We start from the raw sequence: 27,929 nt of genomic DNA on the forward strand, positions 1-27,929 counted from the left end.
CTCTGCGGGATGTAGGATCTTCCTGGACCAGGGCTCGAGACCATGTCCCCTGCACTGGCAGGCAGACTCTTAACCACTGCACCACCAGGGGAGTCCCCACAGACAAATTTTAAATGCAAAACTATTCAAAATTATAGAAGAGGGCTTCCCTGGTGGCGCAGAGGTTGGGAGTCCGCCTGCCGATGCGGGGGACGCGGGTTCGTGCCCCGGTCTGGGAGGATCCCGCATGCCGCGGAGCGGCTGGGCCCGTGGGCCATGGCCGCTGGGCCTGTGCGTCCGGAGCCTGTGCTCCGCGGCGGGAGAGGCCACAACAGTGAGAGGCCCGCGTACCGCAAAAAAAAGAAAAAAAAAATTATAGAAGAAAATTGACATGAGCTTGGGTTTGCCCATGTAAATCATGAGCTTTGGAGTTTTAACACACAACACAAAAAGGCAATCTAAAAATGAAAACAAGCAATAACATGGACTTAATTAAAGATTTGTACTCTGTGAATGACCTTACTCAGAAAATCAAAAGACAAGTCACAAACCAGGAGAAAAATATTTGCAAACACATATCTAATAAAGGTTTTGTCTCAAAATACAAATAACTCTAACACAAACAACTCAATTAAAATAGGGAAAGATCTGAATGGACACCTGGCTAAAGAAGATACACAGACAGTACACAAAACTATGCCCAGGACTACGGGGCAGAAAAACAATGGTCCAGCTCAACTCCCTGAGCCATTTGTGACTGTGGACTAGTCCTGTCCTTCATGGAGGTGTCAGAGACATGGAGAGAGAGGAAGGCGAAGAGGGCCAGTTATGCTTAAACCTAACTCTAACCCTGACCATTCCAGCCACTTTCATTTAACATGGTCTAAGAAGTCCTAGTCATAGTAATGAGATTTTAAAAAATAAAAATAAAAGGAATCTCATAGCAGAAGAAAAAGTAAAACTGTCACTGTTTGTAGATGACACGGTACTCTATACAGAAAATCTTGAAGATGACACCCAAAACCAAATAGAACTCATCAGAAAACACAGTTAAGTTGCAGCATACAAAATTAATCTACAGAAATTGGCTGCATTTCTATACACTCACAACAAAATGTCAGAATGAGAAATTAAGAAAACAACCCCATGGACAATGACATTAACAAAGATAAAACACCTAGGAATACATCTAACCGAGGAGGTGAAAGACCTATACTCAGAAAACTGGAAGACATTGATGAAAGAAACTGAAGACGACACAAACAAATGGAAAGACATACCATGCTCATGGATTAGAAGAATTCGTATTGTTAAAATGATTCCACACCCCAAGGCTATCTAGAGATTCAATGCCATTTCTAGAAAAATACCAATGGAATTTTTAGGAGAACTAGAACAAAGACATGAAGCCATAAAACTCCTAGAAGAAAACATAGGCAGTACACTCTTTGACATCAGTCTTAGCAATACTTTTTGGACCTGTCTCCTCAAGCAAGGGAAACAAAGGCAAAATAAAGCAATGGGACTCCATCAAACTGAAAAGTTTTTCAATGGCAAAGGAAACCATCCACAAAACAAAAAAGGCAGCCTACTGAATGTGAGAAATATTTACAAACAATATATCTGGTAAGTGGTTCATACACAAAATAGACCAAGAACTCACTTACACAAGTTAGCCTCCAAAAAAACAAAAACCCAAATAAAAAATTGGCAGAAGACCAAACATGTTTCCAAAGAATATATACAGTTGACCAAAAGACACACGAAAAGATGGTCAGCATCACTCATCATCAGGGAAATGCACATCCAAACCACAGTGAGATTATCAGCTCACACCTCAAAGAATGGCTACCATCTAAAAGACAACAAATAACAAGTATTGCTCAGGATGTGGAGAAAGGGGAACCCTCATGCACTTTTGTTGGGAATGTTCATTGGTACAACCACTATGGAAAACAGTATGGAGGTTCCTCAAGTAATTAAAAATAGACCTACCATATGATGCAGGAATTACACTTGGGGGTATCTTTCTGAAGGAAACCAAAACACAAATTCAGAAAGATATATGTACCCTTATGTTCATGGCAGCTTTATTGGCAATAGTCAAGATGTGGAAGCCACCAAAGTGTCCATCGATAAACAATTGGATAAAGAAGTTTTCATATATATGTATGAAAACTGGACACACACATACACAGTGGAATATTACTCAGCCATAAAAAAGAATGAAATCATATGACAACATGAATAGACCTAGAGGGCATTATGCTCAGTGAGATGTAGCAGACAGAGAAAGACAATTACCTTACGATATCACTTATATGTAGAATCTACAAAACAAAACAAATGAACAAACACAACAAAACAGAAATGGACTCATAGATGCCAAGAACACGCTGGTGGCTGCCAGATGGGAGGGAGTGGAGGGATGAGTGCAATAGTTGAGAAAGATTGAGAAGTTCCAAATTCCAGTTATAAAACAAATGTCCCGGGGTGTGATTTACAGCATAGGGAATAGAGTCCATAATACTGTAATAACATTGTATGGTGACAAATTGTAACTAGACTTATCTTGGTGATCATTTTGTAGAGTATAAAAATATCAAGTTACTATGTTGTGTTCCAGAAAACTAATATATAATATTGCCTGTCAAGTATACACCAATTTTAAAAAAGAAGAAAAAATACTATCTTAAAAAGAGGAGGGGGAGCTTCCCTGGTGGCGCAGTGGATAAGACTCTGTGCTCCCAATGCAGGGGGCCGGGGTTTGATCCCTGGTCAGGGAACTAGAACCCACATGCATGCCACAACTAAGAGTTTGCATGCCACAACTAAGAAGGCCACATGCTGCAACTAAGTAGCCCACATGCTACAACTAAGGAGCCCACGTGCTGCAACTAAGGAGCCCACCTGCTGCAACTAAGACCCAATGCAACCAAATATATAAGTAAATATTTTTTTTAAAAAAAGAGGGACTTCCCTGGTGGTCCAGTGGTTAGGACTCTGTGCTTTCACTGCTGAGGGCGCAGGTTCAATCCCTGGTCAGGGAACTAAGATCCGGCAAGCTGCACGCTGCAGGCAAAAAAAAAATTTTTAATTAAAAATGTGTAAAAAAGAGTGTGATGAGATAAAGAGCGGGCGTCAGATGAAACTTTGAAAGGATGCTGATTGAAAGGCCAAGTGCCTCCTGAAGTTTGACTCTCAAGTGGTCCAGACAAACTGAGGACTTGAAGAGGAGGAGTCATGTGACGCTACTGGAATATTCATTTGTTTCTTTGTTTAAATGGGGTTTATTATTTTTTTAAAGAAGTTTTGAGTTCGCAGCAAAATTGGGCAGAGTACAGAGAGGTGCCACATGCCCCCGCTCTGCTGTTACTGCTCTCTCCATCCACCCCCTCCCCGCCACCCACACAGGTGCTCAGAGTTTCCCTCTCCCCAGCTATCCTATCAACATTCTGTGTGTTGGTCACTATCGCTGAATCTACATGGACACATCATGGTCATCAGAGTCCAGAGTTTACACTAGGGTTCACTCCTGGTGTTGTACATTCTATGGGTTTTGACAAATGTATCTCGCCATGAATGTATCACAATGAATAGTTTCACTGCCTTGAAAGTCCTCTGTGCTCGACCTGTTTATCATACCCCACCCCTTAACCCCGCCACAAACCCCTAGCAACCCACCCTTTCTGTGGTTTGCCTTTTCCCAAATGTCATAGGTAGTTGGTACCCTAAGATATGGCACCTTTCCAGATTGGCTTCTTTCAGTGAGTGACATGCAGTTAAGGTGCCCCACCTGTCACCCCGTGGCTCCCTCTCTCTCTCATTTTTCTTTTCAGTGAGAAGAACATTCTACTGCGTGGATGGAGCCCCGTCTATCTGTCCATTCACCTCCCGAAGGACATCTTGGTTGCTTCCAAGTTCTGGCAGTTATGAATAAAGCTGCCGTAAACGTCCAGAAGCAAGTTTCTGTGTAGACGGAAGCATTCGACTCGTTTAGGTCCATCAGTACCAAGGAGTTTGAGGGCTGGATCGTAGAGGAAGAATGCGTTTCATTTTGAAAGACCCAGCCCACATTCACAGAGCTTCTGAAGATGGTCGCTGAGAGCATGTCAGCATGCTGAGGAGTCAAGCCAAGGAAGGAGGTAGAATTCAAAGATGCCGGCAGGGAAGATGTGGCCGAGACCGAACCTGACCTCCACCCTCTTAGAGCTGACGGCTGGTCCTGAGAATTAAATGGGCATGAAACAGACTCACAGGAGGGAACCATACACATTTATATTTCCCACAAGTTTTACCTGACCCAGGGCGCCCTCCTAAGGAAATGAAGAAAGACCCAGAGAAGTGGCAAAACCTAAATTCTTTTCTGTTGGGTTGAACACAGAGAGGCGATTGTGGAAAAGAACCTACACTATGTGGGGAGGCTAAGGAAGTTGAGAATTAGGTTGAACAAGGTCTGTTTGTACAGAATTCTCTTACTCTCCACTGTCTGCCCTTGACGATCGCAATGTCACTCTCCTTCCAGCAGAGGGAAGGCGTCTTCCTCTGGGGGGTGGGGGTGCAGTGGCGGGGGGGACATGTTATCTGCTGCTTCCAGGAAAGAAGAGGAGAAGGCTCAGAACGCCCTTCTGCACCTGCTGTATTGTGGTGGGGGGGGGGGAGTTGTTTTTGCTTTGTTTCTTGAAGTGTCAGTAGCTCAAGACAATATTCTGGTTTCCTTTACATCTAAGTCCTTTACCTGGCGTCTGGCTTCTGACAGGAGGAGGGACACGTTTCTGACATGACGGGCTGGGCAGGCAAGGAGGGATAAGATGGGTGCGGGCCCGTGCCTGTTCTCATGTGTTGGGAAGATGATTCTGCTTTTGCCAGACGGGATCTAATTTGTCCATGAACAATCTAGCAAGATATCAGCTGAAAAGAGGAAGAGCAAAGGTCAGAAGAACGTGGAGAAGATGGATGATAGATGCTGGGGTCTCCTGAGCAGTGATTTCATCAGAGGCACATGCACATCCCTGGTCTCTGGACCACCATGTTTAAGGCCAATTTGGTGTGTAGGTCATTTTCAATGTATGGTGGTACCATCAGGCCACTTCGGGGTACTGTCTCTGGCTCATCTAAATGGTGCCGTCGAGCCCACATAAGACGGGGCTCACCCAGGGATGGCATGGTGCCAGAGAAAGGGAGACAGCGGTATGTCATTGAGCTTAAGGTATTTCTAAGAGAGGGACTCTCTGAAGTGACTGAGGTAGGAAAGCAGATGGATATCTGTCTCCTTGTTTGTTGGGTATGGGGATGGGGAATTTGTTTATTTTCTGGATGAGGTGAAAGAACTCTTAAAGTGAAGGTATTTCTACAAGGGGTCTGTCAGGATGAGAGGGTACAGGTCAGTCCATACGCCAAGAAATACAGAGAATCTATAATGGCTCAGACTCAGGCCTTTTCTCAGAAACAGGCAGAGACAGGAGTTGGCTTTGGTCATCACAAAGCTAACTGGCACCTCAGTAGTCTCGACAGAAGGTTCCCAAAATGAATTGATTTGCAGGGGCCAGCACGCCTGCAGCCGTCTGCCCTCAGGTCTCAGCCCCCAGGTGGGGTACCTTTCACAGGAGAGATTTATTTCTTCCTAAAAAGAAAAAAGAGGTAAGGAGTGTCTCTCTTGCATGGCTCTTTTCTTAAGTAACATTAATTCAAAATAATCAACGTCACTAAGGCATACTTTGAGGGAAATGCCCTCAGATGCCCCCACTCCCCTGATTACAGGGGAGACTTCAGGGTCCTCTTAGGTGGGAAGCACAAGGACCAACCATCTGCATCCAGGATCCCATCTGTAAGACCACACAGATGTGAAATCAACATAAATGTAAACAAATCTGCTTGTGTGTGAGAGACAGAGACAGAGAGAGACAGATAGACCCTGAGAGAGATGCACCAAACCATTCAAGATGGTCACCTCTGGGGGTGGGATTGGCAAACGTCTTTTCTTCAGGTAATATTTCAATTTTTTTATAACATGTGTGTATTACTTTAATAATTATAAAAAGATTACAATCATATGTCAAGTGTGATCCATTCATCACTCATCTATGGAGTAATTAAAGTACAATATTTTATTTTTAAAATAAAAATGATTTATTAAAAGATTTATTACAAGGACAATAAACATTTATAACAGTAAAGTAATGAATTCTAAAGGAATTAAGAATCAAGTAAAGAACAAAAGTTTTTGGTGACTCAGTACCAGGCCAGCTAGGTGGCAGTACATAGCAGGGTCGGGGCAAGTTTCTCCAGGAGGTTGTATGTGTTCTGAATCAGCCTCCAACAGAGGTGAGGAAAAAGGTGTACAAGAATTGTACATTGAACACATGCAGATTAGAAAAGACAGTCTAGTTATTTTTATTTATTTATTTATGGTTGCGTTGGGTCTTCGTTGCTGCACGCAGGCTTTCTCTAGTTGCGGAAAGCGGGGGCTACTCTTCGTTGCCTACTCTTCGTTGCCGTGCGCGGGCTTCTCATTGCGGTGGCTTCTCTTGTTGAGGAGCACGGGCTCTAGGTGCACGGGCTTCAGTAGTTGTGGCTCACAGGCTTAGCTGCCCCGCGGCATGTGGGATCTTCCTGGACCAGGGATCGAACCCACGTCCCGTGCATTGGCAGGTGGATTCTTAACCACTGCACCACCAGGGAAGTCCCGTCTTGGGTGTTCTGGACGACCTGGATGTGGTAGAAACAGTGGGATTTCTAATTCCAGTTTTCCACATCAACCCACCAAAAATCTATTAGAGAAATTAAGAAAACAACCCCAGTTACCGTAACATCAGAAGAACAAAATACCTAGGAATAAACTTACCCAAAGATGTGAAAGACCTGCACACTGAAAATGTTATGACATTGATGAAGAAACTGAAGATGTAAATAAATGGAAAGATACCCTGTGCTCATGGATAGAAAGAATTAGTAGTGCTAAAATGTTCATTCTACCCAAATATACACGTTCAATGCAATTCCTACAGAAATGCCAGAGGCATTTTTCACAGAAACTGAACAAACAGTCCTGACATTTGTATGGAACCACAAAGGACCCCGAACAGCCAAGGGGATCCTGAGAAAGGAGAACAGCAGCTGGAGGAAACTCACTCCCTGACTTCAAACCATATTACGAAGCTACAGTAACCAAACAGTGTAGAAATGACACAAAAAGAGACAAAGGGGCCATAAGAATAGAACAAAGAGCCCAAGAATAAGCCCACACACATGTGGTCAGTTAATTTATGCCAAAGCTGCCAAGGACATACCCCAGGGAAAGGACAGTCCCCTCAATAAACTGCCTGGAAAATGGAACATCACAAGCCAAAGGAGGACACGGGACACGGCACACACACAAAACTCACTAAAACCCACAATTCTCCACATCAAGCCCCTCCTCTGCTGGGTCCTCTGAAAACAAACACCCACCCCAGGCAGTCAGCCAGGCAGTCAGCACAGCAAGCTTCTCCCCACTTTTTCCTCACCTTTTTCTCCCATGGAGGCACCTCCCAGCCAGTCCTGAGGAAACCGAGCTCATCTCAACGTGGATGCAGCCCTGCATTGTCCCGAAGCCAAATCCTTGGAGGTTCCTGAGGAGGCCAGGCTCCTGTCAGCTGTGCACAAGGCCACCCTGTGTGCAGAAAAGGCAGGTGCGCGCTGGTAAGAGGAGTGGGCTTGTCACCCTGTGCTGGCAAAGTGGGAAATGCAGGCTGCGCCCACTCCCAGTTCAGAGGAGACCGAGTTCCCTGCTGGCCGTCCTGCTGAACCCACTAATGTTTGGAAATTCAAACATATGGCAGCAAATACGCCATGACTTCTTGAAAAATAGGTATAGAACAATCAGAAACCATATGCAATGAAATGAATGCAGACACAGACTTTGCAACTTACACCAAAAGTCATTCCAAAGTGTCCACAGAGAAATTTAAAATATAAAACTATAAAAACTATAAAAGAAAACATAGAAGAAAATCTACATGACCATGGGTTTGGGCACATAGATCATGAGGTTTCACTTTTAACACACAACACAAAAAGCCAATGCACAAAAGGAAAAAAGTTAATAACATGTTCTTCGTAAATTAATTTTTTTTATTGAAGTATAGTTGATTTACAATGTTGTGTTAGAGCTTCCCTGGTGGCGCAGTGGTTGAGAGTCCGCCCGCCGACGCAGGGGACGCGGGTTCGTGCCCCGGTCCGGAAAGATCCCACATGCCGCGGAGCGGCTGCGCCCGTGAGCCATGGCCACTGAGCCTGTGCGGCCGAAGCCTGTTGCTCCGCAACGGGAGAGGCCACAACAGTGAGAGGCCCGAGCACCGCAAAAAAAAAAACAAACCATACAATGTTGTGTTAATTTCTGCTGTACAGCAAAGTGACTCAGTTATTATACACATATATACATTCTTTTCCATTATGGTTTACCCCAGTAACGTGTTCTTTATAAAATTAAAAATTTCTACTCGGTGAAATGCCTTTTCCAGAAAACTGAAAAACAAGCAATAAACTGGGAGAAAAATATTTGCAAAACACATATCTGATAAATAATTTGTACTCAAATTATACAAAGAACTATAAAACAAACAACTGCATTAAAAATGGGTAAAGATCTGAATAGATGTCTGGCCAAAGAAGATAAACAGATAATAAGTGGATAAAAACACGATCAACATCATATACCATTAGGGAATCACAAAGTAAAACAAGACAGCGATACGGACCTATGAGAACTACTAACCTCCTCCCACAAGGACGACCCTGATCACTGGAGGGTGGGGAACAACAGCTCTCCTTCATCGCCGATGGAACGCGTAGATGGCCTTGAGATACAGTTTGGCAGGATTTTCCAAAGCCAAACAAGTCTCACACCTTGAGATCCATCAATCACACCTTCAATATTTACACAACTGCTTTGTAAAACTCTATCCAAACAAAAACAAGGATGCTATTGTGCACGGAAGCTCTACTCATAATGTCTAAACCTAAATGGAATCAGGATGTCTTCAGTAGATGAATGCATAAGCAAACTGGGGTACATCCACGTGAAGGGGAGCAAAATGTGAAACGCCAAAATACGGAATTTCTAGAGACCCCAAAGAGCTAAAACAATTTTTCAAAAGAAATTCAAAGTTGGAGGGTCACACTGCCCAATTTCAAATGTTAGTACACAGCAGCGGTAAATGAAACACTCCCCTCTCCTCAAGTGTGGGTGCCACACAGTGGCTTCATCCTAAAGAAGACACACAGTACAGACTTAGGGAAAAAGTAACTTCACAGTGGGGAAAATCTGACAAACACTACCTGAGCCAGAAGGGCAAAGCTAACATGAACAGTGATAAGTTGCCCTGATGTATGTTCCCACGATATAAAGTCACAAGAAAACACTTTACCCCTGTGATCTGCTTCCTCAAAACCCATGACTCCATTTTAATCACAAGAAAAACACCAAGTAAATCCCAATGCGGGACAATCTACGAAATACCTGACTAGTCCACCTCAACACTGCTGAGGTCATAGAGGGAAGGACAGTGTGAGAAAATGTCAAAGCTGAAAACATACTAAAGTGACACTATGACTCAATGCCATGGGATACCCTGGATGGGATCCTAGGACACAAAATGGGAGAACGAAGGGCACCCAAGTAAAATATGGATTTTAGTTATCAATAAGGTACCCATATTTGTTCGTAATTGTGACAATTCTGTTGAAAACTAGAGAAAGAGGAAAAATTAAAACTCAAGAGAAACCTATTGCATCAAACTGGAAATCCACAGGAAATTGGTGATTTCCTAGCAAAAACACACAATAACAAAATGCATGCTAAAATAAGGAAAATACAAACAGACCAACTCGCCTCCCGGGGACTTCCTTCCCCTGCTGGCTGTCCTCTCATTATTCTGGATTCTCACTCCTGGACAGGAAAGGAAAAGGAACAGAGATGTTCAGCAGCCCTGTAAGGTCTGACGCCCACCCAGTGTCTGCATCTCCCCCAGCCATGCCCAGCTGAATAATGACACACTGCCAGAGGGATTCCCAGGGATCACTGATTCTGTGTCACCTAGGAGTTTAGTTAGTTTGTTTGTTTCTGGAGTGTAGTTGCTTTACAACGTTGTGTTAGTTTCTGCTGTACAGAAAAGTGAATCAGCCTTACGTACACATACATCCCCTCCCTCCTGGACGTCCTTCCCATCCAGGTCACCACAGAACGCCAAGTAGAGTTCTCTGTGCTATACAGTCGGTTCTCACTAGTTATCTATTTTATACATAAACCTAGAACATCATAGTTTTAATTCACAGAAACGTCAAAGGCTATTTAGGGAGGCCTATGTGTCTAGGAGTCAAGGGTGGCCTCTGGCTAGCGGCTAGCAGGAAGCCAGGGCCTCAGTCCTACTGCTGCAAGGCAATGAATTCTGTCAACAACCTGAGTGAGAGTGGAACTGGGTCCTTCCCCAGTCGAGACTCCAGATGCAAACAGAGCCCTAGCCAATACCTCGAATGCCACCTTGCAGAGGACCCACCAAGCTATGCCCAGGCTCCTCACCCACAGACACTGAGATCATAAATCATAAAACTTAGTTTTAAGTTACTAAGTTTGTGGTATTTGTTATGAAGAGGTATAAATCTAATACAGACTCTATTTATCTGCTAGGGCTGCCATAATAAAGTACCACAGACTGGATGGTTTAAGCAACAGAAATTTACTTTCTGACAGTTCCAAAGGCCCGAAGTCCAAGATCAAGGTGTTGACAGTGTTTGTTTCTCCTCAGGCCTTTCTCCTTGGCTCCTAGATGACCACCTTCTCACCATGTGTGCACATGGTCTTCCCTCCGTGCCTGTGTGTCCCAATCTCTTTTCTAAGGACACCAGTCACATCGGACTAGAGCCCACCCAAATGACCTCATTTTGACTTAATTATATCTTTAAAAGCACTGTCTCCAAATAAAATCACGTTATGACCTACTGAGGGTTAGGCCTTCAATATATGAATTTTGGGGAGCACCCAATTGAGCCCATAACAAGAACCACTGGAAGGGAGAAGATGTTTTTTGTTTTTCTGAGATGTTAGCAAAGTGTGGAGATTCAAAGCTCAGGCTCAGAGTCAGACTAATAGCTCTGAATCTTGGCTCTGTGGCTGTTTAGCTGTGTTACTTTGGATATGCTACTTCACATTCTGACATCATTTCTTTGTCTGCAATAAAAAATAATAAAACTACCTACTTCAAAGGGTTGTTGTGTTAACCAAATAAAATAATCCATTTAAAGGGCTTGATCTAGTGCCCGGCAGGTGATAAACTAGATAAACCTCAGCTGTCATTAAATGGTTATTATCAACATGCATGGTTACTGTGTACTGGTGAGAAGGTGGTAGAAGCTTAGACTGTCATCGTCAGAGCTTGGGAAAACTGACTCGTTATAGACTCATCACATTTAAGGCTCGGAGACACACCTTGGAGTCTGCCTTGGGCCTAGTCTCCTTAAAGGAGAGCCTTAGAAGGGAGGTCGGGTGCATAAGCCTTAACAAGAGAAGGCTCTGGGGAGGAGGATGTGAAGAAAGCAGGAGAAAGCAGCAGGGATGTGGTCTTAGCTTAAGACTACCTTCAACTTCATTCCAGAGGAGCTCGGAGCACAAATAGCACGAGTCAACTCTCTTGGAGGCAAAGGAGCTGGGCCTTTATACTGCAACCCCAATCAGTCATGAGCTCCAGGCGTTTGGGGAGTGGTAACTTCCAGGGCGCAGCAGTTCCCCAAGGACAATTAACTATTCAGAGAAGGGGGTGGCTGTGAGCTGTTGGCCCCCAGCACACCCAGAAGCCGGAGATGGAGGCACCAGGCAGTAAAGGGGTCTGGATGCGGCCCCAAGAAAGTCCCGGGGTCCAATCCCGCACAGGGACACCCAGACCCAGGAAGTCTGCTTGCCTTCTGGAGGTCACTTAGCGAGGTAACGGCAGCCCAACTCGAAGCCGTGGTCGGAGACGGCGTCCTCTGCACAGACCTGCCCAAGACACACGAGGGCTCTCAGGGCGATGGCACCTGACTCAGCAGGCTGCTGAGGAGCAAACGCGGCAAAATGCATGACAGCTCCTGGCAGGAGGCACGGCACACAGCATAGTCTCCATAAACCCGAGACAGCCGGAGGGGCTCAGACCCTAACACGGGGCTGGCTGTGCCTCGCCGGCAGACGCCCCAGAAGTACACGAGACGCCCGTGAGCTCAGGGCCGCCCCGCCCCGGAAGCGCCCGGACCCTGGCGCGTATTTCCGGCGCGACGGCAGACGCGGGGGCGCCGGGCACCTGTCCTGACCTCCAGTTCGCGCTTGCTCGGAGGCGGCTCCCTGGAGGCGGAAGCCGGTGCTTTTGGGCGAGACGTGACTTGGAGTCCGGGAACCCGGATCCCGGCCCGGCTGGTGGGCACGATGCGGCTGGGCTCCGGGACCTTCGCCGCCTGCTGCGTAGTGATCGAGGTGCTCGGGGTCGCGCTCTTCCTCCGAGGATTCTTCCCGGCTCCCGTTTGTTCCTTTTCCGGGACGGAGCACCAAACAGAGTCCCCAGCGCCCGAACCCTCGGCTGGTATGGACCGCTCCCCGGGCGTCTCTGCTCCCCGGGCCCCACTCTTCCCGGAGGACCCTCCTTATCAGCCTCGCCTCTTGGACTTCTTCCCGCGGCTCCCGGGTGGTCTCTTCCATTCTGGTCCCCATCCCCTAGGGTCCCCTTCTTACCGTTCCAGCCTCCTTTTATGTATCCTACAAGTTTGTGGCAAGCACCACTACCAGCCCTACTAAGACCCTCCTCCCTGGTCACCGCAAAGTAAGATCTCCATACCCGTAAAGAGTAAGCGTCTCCCCAGCTCTACTCATCCAGTGACACCCCAACCCCCTTCCCTGAGCAGATGTTTGGGTCACTCCCTGTTCCAGGCACCCTTTTTGCTCAGGAAGACACAACAGATAAGATAGCTGCCGACCTCTCGTGTTTTCTTCTATGGCATTCCTCCAAGACCCCGTTTTTTCCAGTAGTTAAGACCTCCCTGCCTAGGCCCCTCCCTAGCCCTCACCTACCCAACAGTATATCTTAGGTAAAGGAACTCACGTTTTGGATCAAATCCACACAATACCAGCTACTAACCATGGAAAGACAGTTTGTAAATGCTCGCCCATCCCCTACCTGCAACACTGTGTTCTAGGGCAATCTCCCTAATGTCCCATTCCAGGATACTCACGAAGGGACTCCTCTGTGCCAGTACTCCCCATCATGCTAAGGGTAATTCACTACATAATATTAGGGCTCCCTGAGCTTACTTGTTGCCCACCCCCTGATCCCAGCGTTGTTTCCCAAGAACAGGCCTTTTTCTTTGGCTCAGGATATGTAGGTGTGACAGAGTATGTGCTGGAGAAGTAAGCAGAAACTAGATTATAAGGTGCTTGAATGCTAAATAAAGGTGAAATTCAATTTTCTTTTTCTTTTTCAAACACTCTTAGGAGCCATTTCCAACTGGACCAAGCTCCCACCACCTCTCTTCAGTAAAGTTGTTATTATGCTGATAGACGCCTTGAGAGATGACTTTGTGTTTGGGTCAAAGGGTGTGAAATTTATGCCCTACACAACTTACCTTGTGGAAAAAGGATCATCTCACAGTTTTGTGGCTGAAGCAAAGCCACCTACAGTTACTATGCCTCGAATCAAGGTAAACAGTTTGACTGAACGTATTATAGATCATGGTTTGGCTCTTTCAGGGGTTTAGAGGGGCTCCCTGTAGTCTGTTACTTGGAGTCCCAATTTTAACTAGGTGGAAATTAGTTTGGTGCTGTCAACCTGGCTGGGGCAATAGAATGCCGAAAAAGCCTCCCAGATAGGATGGGACTAAGACCCATGATTTATGCCCTCTGTAAAGGTAGCCAAAAGCTCATGCTTCATGGGAAGCATAACATTTAGAGCCAGATCATCTAGGCCAATCTAATCCAAGAGATACCATGCTCCTTGCTAACCTGCTGTCTTCTTTAATCATCAGTGGGTCAGTTAGAATTCTGGGGGGAGCCTCTAGGGTTATCTAGTTCAATCACTTGGCTTTATGGATGAGGAAGCAAATTCAGATAAGTTAAATAACTTGTACAAAATTTTAGTATACACAGTGACCAAACCAACATGATCTGGCCTCACATATACCTGTTTTTACTCTATAAACCTCCTTCAGGTGTTCAGCCTAGTGGGAGTGCCTTTGAAGTACATATGCTTTACTGCTTTACTTAAGAACTGTGGGGAAAGAAAAGAGTAAAGCTTTATTGATTTGCTCAAAAACAAGTTTTTTTTGAAAATAACATCTCTGCCTTCATGGAACTTTCAGTCTCTAATGAGAGACGTAGCCATTAAACAAATGAACGTACAAGTAAATGTGCAGTTACAAAGTGTGATTAATGCATAATGAAAAAGAACAGAGCGCGATGTTCAGTGCTGGTTGGGAGCTCAATTTAGATTGGGGTGGTTCAGAAAAGCCTGTCTGAGGAAATTGCATTCAAGCTTAGACCCGAAGGTTGAGTAAAGAAGTGGGATCAGAAAAGGACAGAGGACCTTAAAAGTTTGTGAATATACTGCAGGCCGGTATGGTGTAGAAGTCTCTGGCTGAACCTTACATCTGTGGATGATCGTGTGACATCTTATTAGTTGGTGAGAAGGTGTCACTTCTTGATTTAAAGCTTGGGGGCAGCATTAGTAGTTACTTAACAAATGTTTACTGGTTGAGTAAAGCAGTCTGGGATTGAAGGGGTTCAACTGATTTTTTTTTCTTGAGTTTCCCATTCTCTCTGCCTCTTTTGGATGTGGTTTGGCCTTCACTCAATATTTATTGAGGATCTATATGTACTGTGTGCTGTTCTAGATAAGAGGGATTCAGTGAAAAAACAAGACAGCAACTGTCCTGTCCTCATGAAGCTTACTTTCTAATTGAGGGGACAGAAAATATGTAAGTATACAAATAAATTATCAAAATTGTTTCAGGAGGTGATAAATGCTACAGAAGAAATTGAGGAGGAGAATGTGATAGAGAGTGATGGGGAGTCGGGGAGGCCACCTGTAGTCAGGATGCTTGGGAACAGCCTTTTGGGGTGCAGTCGTTCTGCTGAAACAAGTCCTGTGGAAGCTGGAAGCAAGGCATCCAGGCTCCTGACCACCAGGATCACTGCTTTCTTTACCTGTCCTGTCAGAAGCGTGGGAGGAACCCATTCCTCCTTTGTTCTGATACGAAAAGAGTTGTTAGGAATCTGGGCAGATTTGTAAGAAAAAACGTAAGTGAGCGTGGTGGCTCCAGGTTCTGTTCAGTCTTGCACATTGGCTGGTGTGTTCCTCCGTTTGGTTTCATTTTACCAAACCAGTGTTTTGTTTTGGGTCCTTTGCAGTTTCTTGCTCCTCATTCTCTATCAGGGAGGAGCTAGTATACAGGAAGCCCATCCTGGAGTTAGGGTTACCTTGCTCTGGAATTTGATAGGATCAGGTAGTGTTGGCTAAGGAGTGTGTCCCCTGCCCTGCCTCCACCTAGGAAGGGACTTAATTCATCTGGAGGTGCTGATACAATTGCCACGAGACACCAGTTTTAAAATTTCAAGACTAATGTCTCTAGTAGCATGTTCCCATGTTAAGATGCTGCAGTGGCTTCCTTCTAAAACGTTGTAACTGATTTTTGAATGCCTTTCCTTTTCCTGGGAACTTATAGTTGTAACAGCGGCAGTTACCACTGGCTGTGGGGCACCCGTGGTGCAGGCACTGTCTTGTACACTCTTACCACAGCCCCATGGAAGCTCCATGACGTTGGTGCCACTCTCTTCTCCATTTCCCAGATGAGGAAACAGGCTTGAAGTGTGAAATCTCACAGCTGGCATCAGAAACCAAGCATAACCTTATGTTTGCCTAGTTCCAGAGCCTCGGTTGGTCACACTGTGTTATACAGCAACACTGTGTTATACAGAATAAGGTGACCAGATCAAATTCTCTTTTAATAGTCTCTGCAGAGCCCTCCTTAATTCTCAGAAGTCAGGAAACTGCTGTTCCCAAGACCACAGCAACCCCAGGGAAACCTGCAAGTAGATGACAGACAAGCACTCAAAATTCCTGGGCTCTCAGCTGCAACTTTTTTGCTGCCTACATGTTTCCTGGGGTGAAGGGGATACCAGGTAGTCCCTGCCCTTCTTAAAAATGTCCGTGTAAACCCAAACTAGTGTGAAGAGGAGGGAAGTGCCTTATAAAAGCCCAGAGGAAAGGGTGGATAGATTCAACCCCAAGTGGTGGAAGACATTATAAACAAAGTCAACTGACAGACAATAAATGGACAAATTATTTACAGTTAACACAACAAACAAGATGTGAACCCCATGATATGTAAAGAGGATCCAATCAAGGGCAACAATCCAGGAGCAGCTGGACAAAGGATATAAAGAAATCCACATAGAAAGGAATTGAAATATGCCAGTAAGCATAGGAAAAGATTCTTAACTGTACTAGTAATCAGATTAAAGGCAACTAAAGAGCCTCATCACATTGTAAAAATTGAAAGGCTGATGATAACACTCCTCGCAAGAAATGAGGCGAACGGACCTCCGTATGCTGTTTATGTGACTAACTGGACTCAGCCAGCACCTCCACTACCCCCACTGTAGGCCAGTCTGCTATGGTGTGAGCCTGGACTGTAAAACTATCCCAGCACTTCCCACCCAGAACCTGTCCAAACAGATCACGTTGCTCTGCTCTAGTCCCAACAGTCCTCCAGTGGCTTACACTCTGCCTCCTAACCCAGGCCTCAGGGTGCATGGTCTTCCCCCGTTTACCTCTTCACCCTCATCTGAGCCGATTTCCCTCTTCCTGTGTGTTTTAACCACGCAGATCACACCTAGCTCCGTTCCTCATGTGTGCTGCCCCCTTTCACCTTGGGGTTTTTGCAGTTTGCTGTGTTTTGCCCTGGAAAGCCTCACCTCACCTCACCTAGACAACACTCCACCTTCACACCTCAGCTCAAATGGCACTTCCACTGGAGGCTTTTTAAAAGCAATTGCCATTACATTTTTCACAGAACTAGAACAAAAAATTGCACGATTTGTATGGAATCACAAAAGACTCCGAATAGCCACAGCAATCTTGAGAAAGAAAAACAGAGCTGGAGGAATCAGGCTCCCAGACTACTATACTACAAAGCTACAGTAATCAAGACAGTATGGTACTGGCACAAAAACAGAAATGTAGATTAATGGAACAGGATAGAAAGTCCAGAGGTAAACCCACGCACATGAGGTCACCTTATCTTTGATAAAGGAGGCAAGAGTATACAAAGGAGAAAAGAAAGCCTCTTCAATAAGTGGTGCTGGGAAAAATGGACAGCTACATGTAAAAGAATAAATTTAGAACATTTTCTAACACCATACACAAAAATAAACTCAAAATGGATTAAAGACCTAAATGTAAGGCCAGACACTATAAAACTCTTAGAGGAAAACGTAGGCAGAACACTCAATGACATAAATCACAGCAAGATCCTTTTTGACCCACCTCCTAGAGAAATGGAAATAAAAACAAAAATAAACAAATGAGACCTAATGAAACTTAAAAGCTTTTGCACTGCAAAGGAAACCATAAACAAGACCAAAAGACAACCCTCAGAATGGGAGAAAATATTTACAAACAAAGCAACTGACAAAGGATTAATCTCCAAAATTTACAAGCAGCTCATGCAGCTCAATATCAAAAAAACAAACAACCCAATCCAAAAAATGGGCAGAAGACCTAAATAGACATTTCTCCAAAGAAGACACACAGATTGCCAAAAAACACATGAAAAGATGCGCAACATCACTAATCATTAGAGAAATGCAAGTCAAAACTACAATGAGCTATCACCTCACACTGGTCAGAATGGCCATCAACAAAAAATCTACAAACAGTAAATGCTGGAGAGGGTGTGGAGAAAAGGGAACCCTCCTGCACTGTTGGTGGGAATGTACATTGATACAGCCACTATGGAGAACAGTATGGAGGTTCCTTAAAAAACTAAAAGTAGAACTACCATGTGACCCAGCAATCCCACTACTGGGCATATACCCTGAGAAAACCATAATTCAAAAAGAGTCATGTACCACAATGTTCATTGCAGCACTATTTACAATAGCCAGGACATGGAAGCAACCTAAGTGTCCATCGACAGAGGAATGGATAAAGAAGATGTGGCACATATATACAATGGAATATTACTCAGCCATAAAAAGAAACGAAATTGAGCTATTTGTTATGAGGTGGATGGATCTAGAGTCTGTCATACAGAGTGAAGTAAGTCAGAAAGAAAAACAAATACCGTATGGTAGCACATCTAAAAAATCTAAAAACTAAAAAAAAAAAAAAAAAAAAAATGGTTCTGATGAACCTAGGGGTAGGACAGGAATAAAGACACAAACATAGAGAATGGACTTGAGGACATGGGGAGGGGGAAGGGTAAGCTGGGATAAAGTGGACAGTAGCATTGACATGTGTACACTACGAAATGTAAAACAGATAGCTAGTGGGAAGCAGCTGCATAGCACAGGGAGATCAGCTCGGTGCTTTGCAACCATCTACACGGGTGGGATTAAAGAGGGTGGGAGGGAGACGCAAGAGGGAGGGGATATGGGGATACACGTATGCATAGAGCTGATTCACTTTGTTATACATCAGAAACTAACACAACATTGTAAAGCAATTATACTCCAATAAAGATGTAAAAAAAAAAAAGAGGAAGAGTGACAAAAAGAAAACAGACATACAGAGAAATAAAAGGGACACATGCGAGACTGTGTCCTTTGAGTGACTGAGAGAGCCGCTAGCCTTAGTTCCTGTTAGCTTTCCAAAAGTTAAATCTCTCCTCTCTGCTCGTGGGTACTCAGTATCCATAAAATAAATTCTCTTTTCTGCTTTCAAAAATAAAAATAAAACAATTGTCATTAAATTCGTGTTGGATATATACATTGTATATCCAAACACTGGAGTACTTTGTAGCTGTTTTTAAAAAAGAAGGTGAAATACCTGTATGTTTTCTGTGGAAAGGGGTTCATGATATGTTATTAAGTGAAAAAAGCAAGTTGCAGAACTATCTATATAGTTTGTTACCATTTTGGTAAAAAAAATAAATAAATACGTACTTTATATATTTCTGATTGTACATATACGGATGAAAGGATGCTCACCCAAAGTAACTGGTTACCTTTAGGAAGTAGAATTTTGGGGTGAAAGGCTCACATTTTAAAAAATAACTTCATTGAGGTAGAATTTTCATACAATACAGTATAGTACAGTTTGATGAGATTGACCGAGTATATACATGCATGCGACTCCCACCTCGGCTCTGGGCCCTGATCCCCACCCAGGAGTGCTGGTGGCTGTCGCTGTTTTGCTGACTTGCTGAGGCTACTTCTAGAGAGTCTGTCTCTCCTGAAGTCCTGAAATGTACACTCACTGATGTCTCTGCTTGTTGTGTTTTTTTTAATTCCTGGGTTTTTTTTTAAGCCGCTCTTCCTGAGGGGCAGCCAGGTCGGGATGGCTGAGTGGTGAGCCAATGACTGGTCACAGGTTGTGCTTAAACACATTGTGGTGTGGCCTCCACTCTCTACAGGGGGTCCTTGTGTGTGGCTCCAGCCGTCAGCCACTCTTCAGGCAGTTTATGAGTCTTCCCTGACTCTCACTTTGTTTGAGCAGGGCCTGTGTTCAGCTGGAAGGACCAGGCAGCTAGGCCCTCTCTGTTCTCCCCTGAGTGTACACTCACCCTGTGTGTGCACACAGCCTTCCAGATTCCAGGACCATGTGGGAGCTCACAGAAGCCTACCGCATCTGTCCCATTCCCCAGACCCCCTTTGCAGACTTTTTGCTGTGTCTTAGTACAACCAGCATTGAAGCCTCAGGTAGCTGTGACGTTGGCCTTCCCTGTTTTCGCCTTGTCCCGGGCATGGGGCTTCCCCGTGGAGTGCCGGATTGGGCAGGCCCCTCCGGGTCCTCATGGCTGCCGCGTCACAGAACTGGGTGTGCGGGAGGGGAGCAGCCCAGGTTAAAACACCACAGGTGCTCTCAGTTCTTACCGAAATGCGGACGTGTTTTGGATAAGAACATTTCAATTTGTGTATATCTTCGTTGAGTTCAAAGTCTTGAAGGGGTTGTTTTTGACAGTTTTATCCAGTTTTATTGTTGCTCTTCAGGGAGAGGGTTTGCCAGGCTCCTCATTCTCAAAGTCCAAGATTAACTCATTTTTGCGTTACTTTGCTGTTAAAGAAGTCTTGGCAAAATTATTACACTTGTTAGCACTGTCCAGATTCCTCTTTATTTTCATTGCACAGGTCCCTGGATGCCAGTGTTGTAGGCTGTCAGCAAACTCCAGATCATGGAGACCCACGACCCATTTAGATTCTGGTAAAATGAGGGAGGTGGTTGACTTAATTCTATAGCAGAAAGGTGTGAAGACATGTCGCACCCACCTGCTCCTCCAAGAAATTACGGTGCTGAGTGGGGCGGGGAGGTGGCCCCACCAGCATCCCTGGGCAAGTTTACTGTGAGGATCCCTCAGAGTTCCTGTTTAGGGACCGCTTTCCTCCCTGGGTGTGTGGGAGGCTGCTCTTTCTCTCGAGGGGGGGGGGGACAGTAGAATGGCTGGGTTTCAGGATCAGTGTGTGGAGTTTGCTTGTCACATGAAGCAGATCTGAAGCTTAGATGAGGACCTGACGGTGGGTTTGGGTATACAGAGTGCATACCACCCTTTGCCATTTGTTTCATTTCTTATCATCTGTCACTGCTTTTTTGACCACAGCCCTCTAGCTACCCCACGGCCTCCTCCTTTGTCCTCTCATCGGCTGAAATATGGTCAGTTCTTCACTTACCGAGTTTGCTGGTTTTGCCAAGAATCTGTGTAGCTTTTCCCCCTTTGTCCTAATACTGGCCCAGCCTTCAGCACTGGTGTTGCTTTAGCTCTATACTTGCCTCTTCCATTCGTTGGAACCGCCTTCTGTGCCTGTTCCCACGCTGTGCTTGGATTCTGTGGTCTGACCCCTGAATGCTTCCTTCTGCAGGCGTTGATGACAGGGAGCCTCCCCGGCTTCATCGATGTCGTCAGGAACCTCAATTCTCCCACACTGCTGGAAGACAACGTGATCACACGAGCAAAAGCAGCGGGGAAAAGAATCATCTTTTACGGAGATGAAACATGGGTGAAGTTATTCCCAAAGCATTTTGTGGAATATGATGGAACAACCTCCTTTTTTGTGTCAGATTATACAGAGGTCAGTTTTTAAGAAAAATATATCCTACGAGACAGAGCCTGGTACCCTCTAACAGTGAGAGGCAACGTTGTTTTGTATGTGGCTTTTATCAATATACTGAGAATAGTATGGAGAGATTGAAAAAATTGTTCCTCCCATAATCAGCTACAAGCCAGGACCATAAACCCTAATGCAAGTGTGAGCATAGTTCTCTGAGCCTAAAGCCCAGACCGGGTGAGCACCCACTGACGGGTACCAGGGGTCGGGAAGGGCTTCCCAGGAGGAGCCGCTCAGCCAGAGTTTTGACAGGTGAGTGGGGCCTTCGCAAGTGGACAGGATGGGGTGGCAGAGTCTGCGAGTCAGAGCCTGAGGTCCCCACGGTCTGCCTGGGATCCTGCCTTGCTGCTGCTCTCCTGCGAGGGCGGCAGCATGAGGGCAGACATGAGCTGGGCGAGCCTACCTGCTGCGGAGAGCATCGGCCCTGTGCTGCGTGTGCAGCCTCCAAGGAGGTTAGACCCCACCCCACCCCGCCCCGTGTTGGCCCTGGGGCAGAGGGAGGCCCGCAGGGCAAAGGCACCGTCTGAGCTGGAGTTGGATGGACCCGTGTGCTTGGCCCGGGGGAGCGCCTGCCGTCCTGTTACACCGACACCCTTTGCCAAAACTGACCGCATAGACACAGCAGTCGCTGACCACGCTGTGTGTGACGGCTCAGAAGCACTTGTCTTTGTAGTAGATTCTCCAGGCGGAGGGAGGGGTCAGGGCTGACCTGGCTAGTGGCTCTGTCAGGGGCTGTGTGGCTGGGAACCGCTGAGTGTGTGCCTCTTTCTTCCCCAAACAGCCTTCTCGTAGGACACAGGCAGACGTCCCCAGCTTCACCCCGCTGGTTTCTTGAACTCTGGGCACTGTCCTGCCTTAACTAACTGCCCTTAGCCCTCACTTGCCTCGTAACAGCCTGGCACCCATTTAACTTGGTTATCTGGTCAGCTTTAGTTTAAGCTCCAGTAGTGATCCTGAAGAATTGTTTTGTGAGAACAGCCTTTGTTTGTTTAAGTTATAATATGTTCTATAACTATAATATGTCTATAATATGTCCATAACTTAGAGACATAAAAACAATATTAGTGAAAGCTTAATCTAATGCAAACATTTTTTAAGACAGTTTTTATTTTGGGGGCTGCTTTGTTTGGTGTTTTGGTTTTGGTTTTGGTCTTTTCAAACTCCCATGAGTCCTAGTACCTAAAATAAGCCCATAGATTTTAAAATGACCATATCACTTTTCCTTGAAGAGTGAACACCAGGGAAATCAGGGAGGCTATTCATATGTACTCTTTTTCCCTTTAAAGGTGGATGATAATGTTACAAGACATTTGGATAAAGTATTAAAAAGGCGTGATTGGGATGTGTTAATCCTCCACTACCTTGGGCTGGACCACATCGGCCACATTTCTGGGCCCAACAGCCCGCTGATCGGGCGCAAGCTCAGTGAGATGGACAGCGTCCTGATGAAGATCCACACCTCGCTGCTCTCAGAGGTGGGCCTAGAATGTCAAGGTGCCAATGTTTCCTAGAAGAAATGTAGCTTCTAAAGTGAACTGGGGTGACCTTGTGTGAGCTTCATACCTACCATCACTCAAGCAGCCTTCACCTACAGAGCACGTGCCGTGTGCCGGGCACCGTACCCAGCAGCCCTGCAGAATAGCGGCTCTTAATGTCTCTACCTGTTCATCCAGCTCATGTTTCCTGGAGGCCTTCTCTGTCGCTGTTCCTGTCTGGGCATTTGTGGAGCTTAATCTCTAGCCAGGAGGGAAGCACAGGAAGCATAATCAATGAGTACATAAGTATTCTAGACAGTGATCGGTGCCATAGCAGAACGTAGGGCAGGAGGAGGGCACAACATCTGAGAGAAAGGCTGTAATTTTAAACTGCGTGGTCAGAGCAGTTGTCCTTAAGGACGTGGGAGACGTGAGCCAAGACTTGAAGGGCAGGGGTGCCGCCGCGCCATCTGTGAAGGTGTATTCCAGGTGCAAAAGCAGCAAGGGCAAGTCAGAGCCTGTCAGGTACATGCAGGGGCAGCAAAAGCCACTGGCCAGAGCCCCAGGGGCCAGGGGCAGCTCTGTTTGACAGATAAGGAGACTAGGGCATGAAGAGCAATGTGCCCAGGCGCCCATAGCTTGGAAACGGCAAAGACAGAAACCAAACCCTGATTCTCTGCCCTGAGGCCTAACACAACCCTCCTGTGCTCCGTGACCTCCATGTGATTCCGTTTGTTTTATTTATGACATTACTCGACGTTGACCCTTCGATCTGACTATAAGCTCATAGGTTAAAAAGAAAAGAAAAGAAAAATTTAGGAAAAGCTACTATTTACAAAGTAAAGCTGAAATCTGAGAACACATGATCTTCTCCCCAGGCTGGGTTCAGCTGAAATGTATTTCCTTTACCTTATAGGAGAGAGAGACTCTGTTACCCAATCTGCTGGTTCTTTGTGGTGATCATGGCATGTCTGAAGCTGGGGGTCACGGAGCCTCTTCTGTGGAGGAAGTAAACACCGCTATGATCTTAATCAGCTCTGCATTTGAAAGGAAACCTGGTGAGAATTTGGGAATGTTTAACACTTTAAAACTGTACTTTATTTCTTTGCTTTCTGTAATTTGATTTTAATTTTAAAAACCATTTAACCATTTTTGGAAGCTGTGTAAGTTTGAAAAAAAAACCCTGAACAATGTGAGAATGAAAAATAATGGGACAAGGGCCAGTCAGGATTTGGAGTTTACGTTTCTTGCCGATTCTTAAAATACAAATGTTCTTTTTGGGAATTGTGTGCTATGAATGTCACTGCCTCGATATCTGGAACTGTTAGTAAAAAGTGCCAGTGGCTTAGAGACATCTGAAGTGCATGTATGAATTGAGAGAAACATAAAAATTTAAAGTTAAGAAGCAGTATCCGTTATCTGAGACTATATGTTGAACAGCAACGTCAGCGAGAACCACAGGAGCAGGACTGAGTAGGACTGAGGGCCCACGTTCAGCGCTCAGACACAGCGCAGCTCTCCAACCCAGACACGCCGGTGCCCTCGACCAGCACAGACCTGTGCACAGCCTCCGCCCCCTCACGTCGTCACACGCAGGCAGCCAGCTCACCAGCTGTTTCCACACTGGACGCTCTGGCTTCTCTCGGGTGACCCTTCAGCACCGCTCGGCAGTGCTGACCCCTAGTCCTGGGACCTCCACGTTTCTGGTCTCCCTCTACCTCTCCCTCTGCTGTCCAGTCTTCTTTGCTGGCTTAGCCTCCTTGCCCTGGCCTTTTTTCTGGACTGCCTTTGTTTCATTCTGCGTTCACTCCTGAGGTGATCTCATCCACTCCCGTGGTTTTAAATGCCTTGAATAGGCTCACACGTGTCAGATTTATCCCTCCAGCTGTCTCCCCTTTTCCAGCCTCCAGACTGTCTACGCCACTGCCTGCTGATGCCTCCGCCTGGATCTTCCACAGGCAGAGCAAACGTGACTTCACCTGCAATCTGCCCTCCCTGTTTCCCCGTCAACAGATGGCGCCATTCACGCGGCTCTTCAAGTTGGAAACGTGGGCATCCACCTCGATCTGCCCTCTCCCTGCTCCTCGCGTGAGCCCAACCGCCCGGCTCCCAGCGCCCACACGTGCCACCTTTCAGTAGCTGAACCTCGGATACAGTAAAACTCCCGCGTGAGACTTCTCGCCTCCCTCACGGCTTTGTCTTGAGCCACATCCTTCACTACTCGCTGAATCCTGACCTCTCCCGCAGGTCCTCCAAGTGATAACTTCCTCACGCGCCTGACCCCGTGCTCCTCAGCCCCTCAGCCTGCTCATACGCTCGTCCTTGGTCTCAGCCAAAAATCCAAACCACCTTCCTTCCGGTCGTCTCACAGTGCTCGTGTATTCTGCCGTCATCCTTCGCGTGGTTTGTAATCACAGCCTGAATCGTGTGGCTGCGTCCATCTCTCTCCTTGCTGTGCGCTGCGCTTGGGCGGAGCAGAGTCTGTTCCATTCACCACTGTGTGCCTTGGGTCTCAACATTGCCTGGCATTTGGCGGACGCTGAAAACATTTATGGAGTGAATGAGTCTTCCACCTGAGTAGGGATTGGTTGGGGAGGAAGCTCCACCTGTTTCCTTTTGTCTTTTTACAGCACTGCCTCTTGGGTATCTGACCTCCTAAGGTATAAGTTTTTGGCTCTTGTAACCTGAGCCTTTCCTGGGTGCCCAGCTGGAGCCTGCCTTCCAGTGAGTGCACGCAGTGCCCATCAGAGCACTGGCCTCCATACACCCGACTTTCTCGCTCTGCACGCCCAAAGCAGGGTCCCGTGGGGCTCCTCTACCTCAGTGAGAGCCCCAGGCCAGAAACACATCCATCTGTCCACCCATGCAGCAGAGGGGTACTGAGCGCCCACGGTAGGCTAGGCGCTGTGCTGGCGCTACAGACAGGGAGCTTATAGTCTGGGGGGAGAAGAGACAACTAAGCTGGCGTGCTTTTATTACAGGAATGTTAGGGTTATTTTTAACTAAAGTGCTGATGTTTCATTGCTCAGATGGGTATTTAAGGATCTCCTCCCTGGGAGGCCTGACACATCTTCAGATAGGAAGGGCCAGGGCGGCTGTGCATAGGAACTGCCTGCATGGGCTGCTCATGCGGCTGACCTCAGTGCCAACAGTGAGTCTTGAGGTCTTTCTTATTTTGTTTACTTGTTTGTTTGCTTTAAGGGTAGTTATATTGTCTTGTCATCACGCTTATTTTTTGAGCCTTTTAGTTCATTCAGAGCTGGTTAGCCATCGTCATTGTCAATTTTGGGACATATCACCTCTTTAGTGGTCACCCCCACTTCCCCCAACCCAGTAACACACCCACCCCAGCCACCGGCAATCACTCATCTACCTGTCTCTACAGAGTTGCCTCTTCTGGGCATTCCATGTAATAAATGTAGTGTCTAAATGGTCTTTTAATAAATGGACCATGTAATAAATGGTCTGTGTGACCAACTTCTTTCACTAGGGTAATGTTTTCAAGGTTCATCCACATTGTAGCAGGTGTCAGGACCTCATTCCTTTCTGTTGCTGAATAATATTCCATTGTACAGATGTACCACATTTGTCCATCCATCCGTCCATCAGGTGATGGGTTGTTGCTACTTTTTGGCTATTATGAATGATGCTGTAGATAACATTTATGAACAAGTTTCTGTGTGGACATGTATTTTCTTATGGTGTCATTTTCTTTCTCTAGTACAGCTTCGCTTCTCTTCACCTGTGCTGTTGTTGTCAGATACATTCCATTTCTATATGTTGTAGGCTGACAACATATATATATATATATACACACACACACGTATGGTTTTATATATACATATATATGGTTCTATATAATTGCTTTGAAATTTAAGAGAAAAAAATGTATTTATGCTGTCTTTTATAACTATATTACAATTTCTGGTACTCTTTGCTTTTTTTTTTTTTAAACTGGATCCAGATTACCATCTGGAGTCACTAGCTTTCAGCCTGAAGAGCTTCCTGCAGGGTTTCTCGTAAGGCAGGCTTGCTAGCGATGAACTGTCGTTTTTGCTTTTTTAGTCTGTGGATGTCTTCATTTCACCTTGACTTTTTGAAAGGTCGTTTTGCTGGATGTAGGATTCTTGGTTGACTGGTCTTTTTCTTTCAGCTCTTTGCATGTGCTGTCCTACTGCCTTCTGGCCTCTGTGGTTTCTGATGAGAGATCAACCATTAATCTAATTAGGTTCCCTTCTTTCCCTCCTTGTCTTTCAACATTTTTATTATGTCCATTAGTTTGTGTTTGTCCAACTTGGAGTTCATTGAGCTTCTTGGATGTGTCGATTCGATGTTTCCCATCAAATTTGGAAGATTTTTTGTCTGTTTCTCAGGTTGCATAATTTTTATCAGTCTGTCTTTAAATTTGCTGATTCTTCTGCCAGTTGAAAATCTCCTGTTGAGCCTTTACAGTGAATATTTCATTTTAGTTATTATTTTTCTCAACTTCAGAGTTTCCATCTGGTTCTTTTTTATAATTCCTGCCCCTCTGTTGATAATCTCTATTGGATGGCACACTGCCATCACACCTTCCTTTACTTCTTTACGCGTAGTTTCCTTTAGTCCTTTGAACACATTTACGATGACTGCTTGGAAGACTTTGTCTGTTAACTCTGACATCTGGGCCCTTCCCAGGAAGATTCTGTTGCCTGCTTTTTTTTCTCTTTGAATTGTACTTTCCTGTTTCTTGGCATAATTGCTTGGAGTTTTTGATGAAAACTGAACATTAAATACTATATTGCAGTAACTCTAGCTACTGCTCCCGTCTCCTCCAAGGGCCTGTCGTCATTATTTGCGTGTTGGTTTGTTGATTGGCTGGACTGCTCCAGGGAAGCCTTGACCCCCACGTGTAAAGTCTGCTGTCGTTCCTGTGAGGGCACCGCGCCCTGGGAGCCAGCGGAGCTCTGTGACGGCCACTTTCTGTGGCGGCTCTAAGTTGTTGTCTCTTGCTGCCACACCCACCCAGCTGTGGGCTCCCCTCATTGCAGGATGATTGCTGTCTCGTTTTCGACAATTTATAATCAATGTGCTTTGCAGTCTGGTCTCATCCTATTTGGGCCACTTTGCAGAAGTCATTTCGAGGCCAGTCTTTGAGTCTCTTCTGATGCCAGGGGAGCCCTTCT

The 27,929-nt window shown here is 45.7% G+C and overlaps 1 protein-coding gene and 1 long non-coding RNA gene across 24 annotated transcripts in view; one reads left to right on the forward strand and one right to left on the reverse strand.

Moving 5' to 3' along the window:
- Positions 1 to 6,106: 6,106 nt before the first annotated feature.
- LOC111164834 (uncharacterized) lies at positions 6,107 to 12,229 on the reverse strand. 6 transcript variants are annotated; one of them, XR_016393175.1, is made up of 5 exons: positions 11,914 to 12,024; positions 9,843 to 9,907; positions 8,735 to 8,886; positions 7,485 to 7,630; positions 6,107 to 6,687 (listed from the first exon to the last, which is right to left on the reverse strand). It is a non-coding gene; the product is annotated as an uncharacterized LOC111164834 (long non-coding RNA). The 6 variants fall into 6 exon arrangements; XR_002642188.3 differs by having other exon boundaries at positions 11,593 to 11,928; XR_016393176.1 differs by lacking the exon at positions 8,735 to 8,886 and having other exon boundaries at positions 11,914 to 12,229.
- Positions 12,031 to 27,929, forward strand: part of PIGG (phosphatidylinositol glycan anchor biosynthesis class G (EMM blood group)) — a 45,787-nt gene continuing 29,888 nt past the window's right edge. For 14 of the 18 annotated variants that reach the window (XR_016393171.1, XR_016393172.1, XR_002642186.3 and 11 more), the window contains exons 1-5: positions 12,031 to 12,563; positions 13,469 to 13,674; positions 21,047 to 21,256; positions 22,579 to 22,767; positions 23,684 to 23,825. Coding sequence is in view for 12 of the 18 variants with exons in the window: in XM_022554764.3 (XP_022410472.1) it covers positions 12,410 to 12,563; positions 13,469 to 13,674; positions 21,047 to 21,256; positions 22,579 to 22,767; positions 23,684 to 23,825 (901 nt within the window). In the remaining 6 variants the exon portion in view is untranslated. The other 4 variants (XM_089911360.1, XM_022554771.3, XM_022554770.3 and 1 more) reach the window with 4 other exon arrangements.

The sequence above is a fragment of the Delphinapterus leucas genome, chromosome 5 (genome assembly GCF_059928025.1).
Source record: "Delphinapterus leucas isolate spDelLeu-1000000601 "Yukka" chromosome 5, BTC_Dleu_Yukka2, whole genome shotgun sequence".
NCBI lineage: Eukaryota > Metazoa > Chordata > Mammalia > Artiodactyla > Monodontidae > Delphinapterus > Delphinapterus leucas.